We start from the raw sequence: 10,156 nt of genomic DNA, 5'->3' as shown, positions 1-10,156 counted from the left end.
GGAACACGCAGCTCCTGAGGCTGAGTCCAGGATGATGATGATGATGATGATGATGGTGGTGGTGGTGGTCTTCCTCCTCAGGATGAGAAGTTACGTGCGCTGGTGAAGGAGTTTGGAGAAGGCGGCTGGGTTTCAGTGTCTCATCACTTCGGCGTGAGTGTTTCAGTTTGACGTGGTGAATCCTGGATCTCTCTCTGAGAAACAGCTGTGATGGTCTCATGAGCTCCACATCAGGAAGGAGGTGAAATGAGTTTAATCAGCATCCAGAGGGAAGCGTCCTCATGTCCCACTGGGATCAATACCTGGGCGAATGAGGCAGGATGTGGTTGTGTGTGTTTCCCGGTCAGCAGGTCTGAGAGTGTGTGTTTGGCGTTTGGTTTTCTCAGGGACGGAAGTCCAACACAGAGTGTCGTCAGCGATGGCGTCTGATCAAGAACCAGGAGGTGGTGAAGGGTCCCTGGTCCGAGGAGGAGGATCAGAAGGTGAAACGAGGCAGCTGGGGTCAGAAAGGTCCTGGGTCAAGTCATTGTAACGCTGTTGACATGATCCAGCCTTTTCACAGAGGACTGTAGGTCATTTTCTGGGGGAATAGGCAGGTTTTTTTTAGAATTCATGAGAACATGATTTTATCTCGATGTGACGGTAAGACGTGAGGCCTGGACGCCTCCGCAGACGCTCAGGGTGATACGAGAGTCCGATCGCTGTCGGTGTGACTTCCTGTGCAGATGAAGGACCTGATCCAGACGTACGGCACCAAGCATTGGTCGCTGATCGCCGGACACCTGCGCACTCGCAACGAGAAGCAGTGCCGCGAGCGCTGGTACAACCACCTCAATCAGGCCGTGGTCAAGAGCAAGTGGACGCCGGAGGAGGACCAAGTCCTGCTGCAGTGCCAAAAGCTGCACGGAAACCGCTGGGCCACCATCTCCAAGCTCCTACCGGGCAGGTGTGTCAAGCTGCAGACCCGGGCCCGGACCAGATCCTGAGTCCAGGCCTCCTCCGCCTGTGAATGAGTCCCTCATGCTGCTGTTTCTCGTTTTAGAAGTGATAACTGCGTTAAAAACCGCTGGCACTCCACTCTGAAGAAATATGTGGAGACGAAGCAAGACTTCCCCGACACGATTCTACGCCCCCTCGACAACATCAGCATCCCCACCAAGGTCCCCATCCGCCCATCATCCACCCTCCATCCACCCTCCATCCACCCATCATCCACCCATTATCCACCCTCCATCCACCCATCATCCACCCATCATCCGCCCATCATCCGCCCATCATCCACCCTCCGTCCACCCATCATCCGCCCATCATCCACCCTCCATCCACCCATCATCCACCCATCATCCACCCATCATCCACCCATCATCCACCCTCCCTCCACCCATCATCCACCCTCCATCCGCCCATCATCCACCCTCCATCCACCCTCCATCCACCCATCATCCACCCATCATCCACCCTCCATCCACCCATCATCCACCCTCCATCCACCCATCATCCACCCATCATCCGCCCATCATCCACCCATCATCCACCCTCCATCCGCCCATCATCCACCCTCCATCCACCCATCATCCACCCATCATCCACCCTCCATCCACCCTTCATCCACCCAGCATTCAATCCATGTCAATTCAAATACAACAGTCATTTTAGAAAACGTTTATGTAGAAAAGTCAACATTTGCACATGAGTGAGATTAAGCAGCGGTGGAAAGGAAGAAACCTGCAGAACCAGGCTCAGAGTTCGAGGTTTTCTGCTCTCCTGGTTGGGGTGAGGGGATAGAGGGAGAGAAAAACGGAGGACAGAAAAACAGATTACAAAGAGGGGTTCAAACCCTGGTTCGGACAGGACGTACGGACTCTCCATTCGACTCCGTGTACTTGAAGCTCTCGGTCAGGCTGTATGATTTAACAGAGAGCAGCAAACTGTGTTCCAGTGTTTTCTATTCAGCATCCTCTGCTTTAAATAACTGGCTTTATAAGTTGATGTTGGACTCTGGGAGTGTAATTTGACTTTGTCACAGAGCAAGAGGACGGTCGAGGACGGGTCCAGGTCCCTGAAGGAGGAGGTCTCAGCGGAGCCCCCTCAAAGCCTGAACAGAAGGAGCTCCACTCCTCCAGCCTGCAGTCTGATCAGGAACCAGGTGAGACTGGAAACATGGCGTTTACAGCAGATTCGACCTGCAGGAACCAAAAGAGAGCCAAAGAGAGCAGATCCACATGGCGGAGCTGAGTGGAGGGCTGTGTTCTCAGTACATCCCAAAACCTTTAGGAACACGCGGCGATAAACTCCGTCTGTGTGTTTGTTTCGCAGGCTGCAGGATCTTCTGATCCCATGATGGAGAACAGGAATGTCGACGGCGCCGGCCAGCTGCTGAGCAGCACAGGCGAGGTAGAACAACACACACTTTCCCCAACAGAGACACACACACACACACACACACAGACAGCCCACATCGGCTCCTCCTCAAACAGCCAGGAGCCAGGAGTAATCTGTGAGGACTGTGTGTGCTTGTGTGTGTGCGATGGACGAGCAGACCGTCCAGTTTCTGTCCTGAAGACTGAACCAGAGGCAGAAGCTGATCACCGAGACTCTGACGCTCTGTTTGCAGTGGAGCAAAGAATTGTGGGACATCATGTGTGGAAGAACCCAAGATCAGCTGGTTATGACTCAGCAGGCACGAAGCTTCATGGAGTCCCTCCATGCTGCTCCGCCAGCAGCCGGTAGGTCTCTCTCACACACACACACACACACACACACACACACACACACACACACACACACACACACACACACACACACACACACACACACACACACACACGGCTGAACACAAACAAATATGTAAAGGATGGAATTTCATGGAGTTTTCTTCATCTGTGAAATCAAAGTTGCAAGTTGGGAAAATCTCAGATGTAGTGACTAAAGGTTCGACTGAAATGGAGCAATGTATTGAAATGTCGTCTGTAAAGTTGTAGAACTACTTGTATTTTTTTCCGTTGTCACAGAAGAGTTTCCCATGAGCAGCCAGTGAGGAAAAGTCCGGTTGTTCCAAACCTTGATTCAGTCAGAGGCGATTTGGTGGTCTGGCTCTCTACACACCATCATCACTGCACTTTTCAGCCCCAAAATCTACATTCTGTGATTTGAATGTCTGCAGACATGCTTTTATTCTGTGTTACACAAAAAATAGATTGTTAGAATATTGTTCTCTATTTTAATGAATGCGCTGTGGTCAGTGTTGTTGTAGGTTTTCTCTCACACATGTATATAGGTTTCTGTACTTCCAAGTATTTATTGCAAAACTGCAGATTTATAATTTTAAAGCTGTGTTTTCTGTCATGAACAATTTGTATTGAACACTTTTTAATGCTTGAAGCACAGGAGACGCTGACGACAGTTTGAATTGATACATATGAATGTTCATTCTTTCCTTTTTAATATTTATCAGAAAATATATTGTTGTTTTTGTTTTTAGCCACCTTAACACATTTAAACTGCATGTAAACCGTTCTTTGTCTCTTTAAATAAAACATTCTGAAACATCCTGCTGGATAGAATTTCTGCCCCCTGTTCTGGATTCACCCTCCACAGAAATGTGTTGACAGCTGCAGACAGACAGAGGTTTGTATGTTACCTGTTACTTGTTAAAGTAAAATTTGCATTTGTCCATGGACTTCCAAACTGCTCCATGCTGTCGCTGCAGTAACGCCGCTCCCATTCCAAACGAAGAGGAGTCTGCAGAGACCAATGTTTCAGCATTTCAGTCATATAATGCAAGTTATCACTAACACCAGAGTATGTTTCATTTCTGCACATCCCCTGAGAGATAAAACATCAACATGAATTAGATCATCATGGAGGAGTAGTGTTGTGGATGATGTATGTCATATTTTCCACTGAATTATTGGATTCATCTCGCAGTTTCTTCCTCTGCAGCTGTTGTGTTAACAGTCTGTGGACTACAGAAGAACTGCCTGCCTCATCTGTTGATCTGCTGAGTGTAATTCCACTCCTAACCTGAGGGGGCAGTACTGATCCTACCTGAAAAAGGATGCTGAGAAGAAAAAGATCAACAGTGCAAATCACTATGGAAACCAGCTTAGCTCCCTGCCAGCGCCGCGAAAGTTTATCAGACAATATGGTGTACTGAATATAAACACGAGGAGATAAAACTGTTCAGTTGGCCGATAGGGCGAATATAGCGCTCCAATTCAGCTCTGTGATAGATGACACGACTCTTCTTCAGTCAACCTGGTGTTTTATTAAACTCTTCCTCCCGGAACCTTTACCCTCATCAAAGGTTCCTAACTCTGTATATGAAAAACGCAGCATATCATTACTTCACTCCTGATTCAAACTTTTATTTACGTGTCGGTGCCGTGTCGGTGCTGTTTCGAAGCTGCGTCGTGACGTCAGACGTATAGGAAGTGTGCGTCCGTATTTAAGCTCCCGAACTCCGCTCAGACTTTAGTAAACATGCTCGTTCCGTGTTCCGGAGGCAGAGCCGTCCCAGAGGCCGCACGTCGTCCGAACCGTGTCCGGGGTCCGTGTGCGTTGTCCGGCCGTCTTTGAGCACCCAGGTGAGCCGTTGCGCCTCTTTTCGGCGGTCCTTTCGTGACATGTTAGCGCGGCTAGCCGCCGTTAGCACACAGAGTTAGCCTTGTGCTGCCCCTCGACCTGATGTCTGTAATGTCTCCTCTCGTCTCTCCACGGGGACTTTTCAATGTTTCCGCGCCCTCTGTCGTGGATAAATCTGTCTCACTGCGGGAGGATGTTGTTTAAAGAGAGGAAAAGCTTAGCAAATAGTCACACTTCCTCTTTTGTCTCGGTAAAACTTCTTGGATGTGAGGAAGCAGCGTGCTGAAACGTGCATTGTTAAACTTTCTAACATGTGCAACTCTGTGAAACCTCCAACTCCAAACCACTGTAATCAACCTGAACCTACAGGACTCCATTCCTGATGTGTTTATTGATAGCACCACTGTACTAGGTGTTTAGCAACAGATATGCAAAATATTACATCAGAAATCTAGGATATTCCTCTGAATCTGGATTGCATATTTTTGATAATAAATTCTGTAATACAAAAAATGTTCTTAGAACCCAGGCCTGGCCCTTCTGTATGGAGTTACATGTTCTCCCAGGTTTCCCCAGTTAGTTTTATCTCAGGCCATAAATATGCATGTGAGTGGAACCGATGAGCTTTTGCTCTCTGAACGTGTGTTTCTCTGTCTTGTGGTGGACTTATGACATCTGTTATCCTGTAGCCCTGAACTGTAACCCAGATTACTGCATTTAATTTTAAATATTATATGTTCCAAATGTGTACTTCGCTCCTCTTGAAGCAGAGTGGAAACACACCGTGAAGAGGCTTGACTTTCTCAGGCTGTTGTTCTTGAGGTCACTGTTGTAGCAGGGACTTTGTGACGCCATCGCTCACCATATGAAATTGTTTTGTTTCTGATCTGGTGACTCTTGCAGGTCGGAGGTGTTTTGTCAGAGGATGGATGGAGTCAGCTGGAGCTCCCCAAGGTCCCAGGAGTCATTCAGCCGCCCCACGGCGTCAGCAGACACGCTGTCCAGGCTCGCCAGCCTCATCGCTCGGGCCGACACCAAACATCCCGCTCGCAGCCACAGGCTGTCCCACCTGTTTGTCTGTCAGGAATGTGACCAGACTTTCTCTTACACAACAGACCTGCTGCTGCACCAGGAGCTGAAACACTCGCTGCCAAAGCCTCATCGCTGCCCGTCCTGTGGCCGGGAGTTCTCCCTGAGGTCCTCCTTAAAGCTGCACAAGTGCGAGCCGACGCGCTGCGAGCTCTGCCACGGCGTGACGCGGCCCGGCTCCCCGTGCCCCGCCTGCGCGCCTCGGACCTCGGATCCCGGGAGGATGCAGGACAAGTGCATCCTCCGGCAGCCCCCCCTGCTGGACCACAGCCCTTACGCTTGCGCGCCCTGTGGGAGGGGCTTCAGCCAGAAGCAGGCGCTGCTGCACCATCAGCAGGCCGGATGCAGTGAGCCCCCATCCCTCTCAGATATCATCAATGGCAGCAGCCTTCCAGAAGATTCTCCACCGCCTTCTGAGGGCAACTCGGCCCGATCCGATTCCTCAGACAGCCCGGAACCTGGCTGCAGCAGGACCACCAGCACGTGCCCCCTCTGCTCCAAAACCTTCCGCACAAAGGCCGGACTGCAACGCCACAAAGAGACCAGCCACGCAGAGGAGGAGGAGGGGGAGGGGGAGGAAGGGCTGAAGACCCGAGGAGCCAAGGCGGGCAGAGGTCTCCGTAAACGACCAAAATCCAGAACAAAGGTTCTGAGCTGCCGTTCATGTGACTTGGTCTTCAGCAGCACTGCCAGGCTGTACATGCACAGGAAAGAGAAGCACAGGAGGGAGCCGATCGTGTGGAGAGAACCCAGCTCCGTGGTCCCGAGGCGCCGGAGAGGCGGGATCTATCCGTGTCAGGTCTGCGGCAAGGTGTTCGTCCATCACCTGTCACTCAGGGCTCATTACAGACGGCACACGGACCCGAGCTTCACCGCCATCAAGAACGGCCCGTCGGAAGAATGTACGACCAAAGACTCCAAGTCCTCCTCCCTAAACAGACCAAATCCAGTGAAGCCCCCCCTGGCAGAGGGGAAAACGGTGCGAGCTGCACTGGGGAGGCCCAGGAAAGCGCCCCGAGCGGCGGAGCAGGCCGTCTCCTCGGGGAGGCGCAGGGCGGGGCCCGAAGCCCAGGGAGAGGAGGCGGACGGAGAGTTCCCCTGCCCCTCCTGCCCCGAGGTTTTCCCCGAGCTCCGGCAGCTGAAGAAGCACGTGGAGCTGCACCAGTCGGCGACGACGAGGAGGAGGCAGTGCAGCGTGTGCAGCAGCGAGATGGACGCCGGCCGCTGGCCCGCCTCCCGCAGGCAGCGGCTGTACCACTGCGTTCCCTGCCAGCAGGGCTTCTCCGCACTGGACTCCTTCCTCCAGCACTGTCAGGAGCACCTGCGAGTCCGGGTGGAGGAGGACAGCGCAGCAGGCTGAGAAGGCCTGAGGACTCCTCACAATGTCAGCTTTCACCTTTTTGCCTTGGAACGTTGGGAAGAGTAGAGTGACGACAAATATCTGTGAAATTCCTGTCAGGTGACTAGTTTACAAATGAAAGATACAGAAGTTATTGAGTTTAGATTCACACTGTTGGTTTAAAGTTTTTCTCAGCAACATATCAGGGCTGTTTGTTCAGCTGAAAGACTGTAAATTAAAGTCTTTGGAAAGCAGTTTCACGCCTGTGTCTGAGTTTGTATTACAGGAAGAGAAACGCTGAATGTGTCTGATCTTCATCTCCACTGACTCTGCTGCTGCTGCGTCACAAACAGAAATAATATTCCTTTATGGAGCTGGATGAATTAAAAGGGTTGCACCACATGTGAAATGTAATATAAAATGTATGACCTGAAAGGTTTAAACCAATGTAAACCTAATTGTGTCCGATACATGCACGGTGCTTTCCTACTCTGCAAACTCCAAATAACAGAATTTGTGCACGAAAGAAGTTACACTGAGATCAATTTACAGAAATTCTGTGGATAACCCAGCTGACAGCTGCCTGCGCTCCCAGGTGTGTGACACCAATACACACTACAGCTCCACTGAATCCATACCTGCGGTGGAGACACGGCAGGAAAGAATTCTGAGACGAGTTTGCCCCCAATACTCCAAAAACATGAGTGAGCTGACTGTTAGTGTTTTACCTGTGATGGAGCCGAACTGTTGTCAATTTCACAATATTTACTGGCTTTGTAAAAGACGTTTGGGACAATATTGTGTCGACGTGTGGGGGAGTCGGGATAAAATCCCTGTAGCTGCAGCGGCCGTTCACAGCTGAGCCGAGGCTTCCTGTCGGATCTTAGTAGTTCTGTTGCTTTACTACATTTCTCAAAACAGCTCATGCAAATATTAAACTGCCACGAATCACCTGCAAAAACAAAGTGAATGTGTCAACAGTCCTTAAGTTGACGGTATAACGGTGAACTCTGGAGGGATGTTCTAATGTAAACTATGGCTGAAGTATTGATGAGAATTATCGTTAGTTCCAACTTAGTGTTTTGGGAGATTGATTGGAAAATATTGGCCAAGACTCGCATTTCTGCTTTCGCCAGCTGTGCTGTGATTTGTTGACAGGCCACATTACTGTGATACACACAGGAAAAACAAGTAGAGTTGTGAAAACAGGACAATCTCCTCATAGAAAACACCAATATTAATTTATTTATTGTTTATTTTTAAAATGAATTCTCCCAAATTGAAATCTCACTTGTTTTTATACACATTCCAGTCTATAACATGTATGTTATTTTACATTAACATCAAAATAATTTCTAATATATTTCAATTTCTACATCATGTAATGGCAATTTTATTAACAAAGGGCATCAAACGGTGGGTTCTTGGTGGTTTCAATTCGTTAAGCTGAGAAATCACACAGTCACCAGAGTAACAGGGTGAGTTCTGCCTTCGCGGGGGCGTGCAAGTCTCTAATAACTATCTGCCATGTTCACTTCCAGAGGCCTTGACTGCACCCAGCCGTAGGCCGGACACAGGAAGACTCCCACGAGTCCTGCAGCTGCTACGCTAAGATTATCAGGAAAAGTAAATTCTAGACAAAGCATTTGCGGTTCCCCACACATCTGAGTGTGTGAGAGCTACGGTTATTTATGACAAATAAATCTAAGCACTACAAAACAGTTAAGCATGCACTCATTAGAAATTTCCATCACACATTACCCCCTTTTAATTAAATCAATCATGTTTTAATCAACATTATGGGAAATTTCACCTGATCACTTAATCACTCAACTTCCAATCATCAAACCATCAGGATCATCGGAGATGTGTGTGAAAGAGGAAGCAGAAGGTCCAACAGAATGAAACAAAGTATATTGAGCCAAAGCAAACGTGAACATGCGAGCAACTAAACAACGGACCAGGAGAGCAATACCGCAAGAAAGTAGAGACAACAAAGATAAGAAAATAGCAAGCATGCCAGCAATCTCAGAAAGCCAAGTGACCAGCTGCCCTCGGTCAGCCATCCCCAGAGGGCCCATTCGGACGAGGGGACACCTGTTTCCTGAGCATGAAGTTCAGCAAGCAGGGAAGACAACATGTTAGTCATGTTATCTGAGATGTCAGGAACCCAGGAGCAGCTATGATCACCTATGAGAAGGCAAGACCTCCTTTCTTTTCAAGAAGAAAGTCCAGGGCCACTCTGACAGGGCCAGTCAAATCCATCAGTAACAAGACTAGCGAGGCTCTCATGCTGGTTATGAATGGTGTCATGCCAAGGGGAGACACCTCCTCAGAGTGATACTGAAAAGGAGAGGGAAAGGGTAAGACTGAGGCTAAGGGTAAGGGTTAGAGTGAGAAGCATTAGGATGTCGCAGCTCTGTATCAGTGCTATTCCTGCCATCATGCAGAAATGTGTAGAGAGAATCCTGGAGAGGAACAGGAACAAGGAATAGTAAAGTGTTAGCGGAGGTAGCATACGGCATAAAAGCACAAACAATGCAACTGGCACCATGTGACCCTCGAGCTAATGCAGGGGCGGCTCTCCACCACAGGCTGTTCTGACCTGCCAGGTCAACAATGCCTGTCGCTGAAGCAGGGGGCCACTGCACTGTCACAGCTTCAAACCAAGACATCAACACAGAATGGGTCAGTTTGTCAGTTGAAGCTTCGAGCAGGGGGAAAAAAAAACTGTCTTTATTCCCCAGAAAGTTGCTGAGAGTGTAAAGGAGGGGCTGAGCAGTCTGAAGAGACAGCTCCATGAAAACAACCTCAAACACAAGCTGCATGTTATCAGCATGTCCTTCAACTCCATCCACTTCCCCGGCGTGAATCCCAAACAACCGGAGCCTGGTGGTCAAAACAGCACATCGTGAAGCAAGCTGCTAATACAGAAAGAACATGATCATTTGACTAGAACAAGCAGAACCATAACATCACAGTTTGTTCAATACTCAATACCAGAAACAATGAAAGAACAGGTTGAGAGACAGAAAAGTGAACAGAGACCGCAGGGCCCGGGATGCTTCCAGTGCATCTGGAGTCCAGGAAACCTGCAAACATGCAGTCAGAGACCTATCCAGAGGAAGAGACCTAATGGGAGCA

General features: G+C 49.3%; 2 protein-coding genes across 3 annotated transcripts; both read left to right on the top strand.

Moving 5' to 3' along the window:
- Positions 1-31: 31 nt before the first annotated feature.
- LOC115407469 (myb-related protein B-like) lies at positions 32-4,641 on the top strand. Its single transcript, XM_030117816.1, has 7 exons — positions 32-94; positions 387-482; positions 726-946; positions 1,043-1,160; positions 2,317-2,389; positions 4,471-4,586; positions 4,633-4,641. Exons 1-7 carry the CDS (start codon positions 32-34, stop codon positions 4,639-4,641), a joined length of 696 nt encoding a protein of 231 aa, XP_029973676.1.
- On the top strand, positions 4,449-7,377 carry LOC115408854 (zinc finger protein 271). 2 transcript variants are annotated; one of them, XM_030119793.1, is made up of 2 exons: positions 4,449-4,586; positions 5,488-7,375. In XM_030119793.1, the coding sequence occupies exon 2, from the start codon at positions 5,510-5,512 to the stop codon at positions 7,031-7,033; it is 1,524 nt and encodes a 507-aa protein (XP_029975653.1). In that variant the 5' UTR covers positions 4,449-4,586; positions 5,488-5,509; the 3' UTR covers positions 7,034-7,375. The 2 variants fall into 2 exon arrangements, with proteins under 2 accessions (XP_029975653.1, XP_029975654.1); XM_030119794.1 differs by having other exon boundaries at positions 4,452-4,591; positions 5,493-7,377.
- Positions 7,378-10,156: the final 2,779 nt, after the last annotated feature.

This window comes from Salarias fasciatus, chromosome 20 (assembly GCF_902148845.1).
Source record: "Salarias fasciatus chromosome 20, fSalaFa1.1, whole genome shotgun sequence".
Classification (NCBI taxonomy): Eukaryota; Metazoa; Chordata; class Actinopteri; order Blenniiformes; family Blenniidae; genus Salarias; species Salarias fasciatus.
The sequence above is the reverse complement of the archived record's forward strand: the minus strand, read 5'-3'. Positions and strand labels throughout refer to the sequence as shown.

Coding starts and splice junctions, on each gene's coding strand:
- LOC115408854 (XM_030119794.1), top strand. CDS start 5,510: ATGGATGGAGTCAGCTGGAGCTCCCCAAGGTCCCAGGAGTCATTCAGC.
- LOC115407469 (XM_030117816.1), top strand. CDS start 32: ATGATGATGATGATGATGATGATGGTGGTGGTGGTGGTCTTCCTCCTC. Junction 483..725: donor CCGAGGAGGAGGATCAGAAG/GTGAAACGAGGC, acceptor CTTCCTGTGCAG/ATGAAGGACCTGATCCAGAC. Junction 947..1,042: donor TCCAAGCTCCTACCGGGCAG/GTGTGTCAAGCT, acceptor TTCTCGTTTTAG/AAGTGATAACTGCGTTAAAA.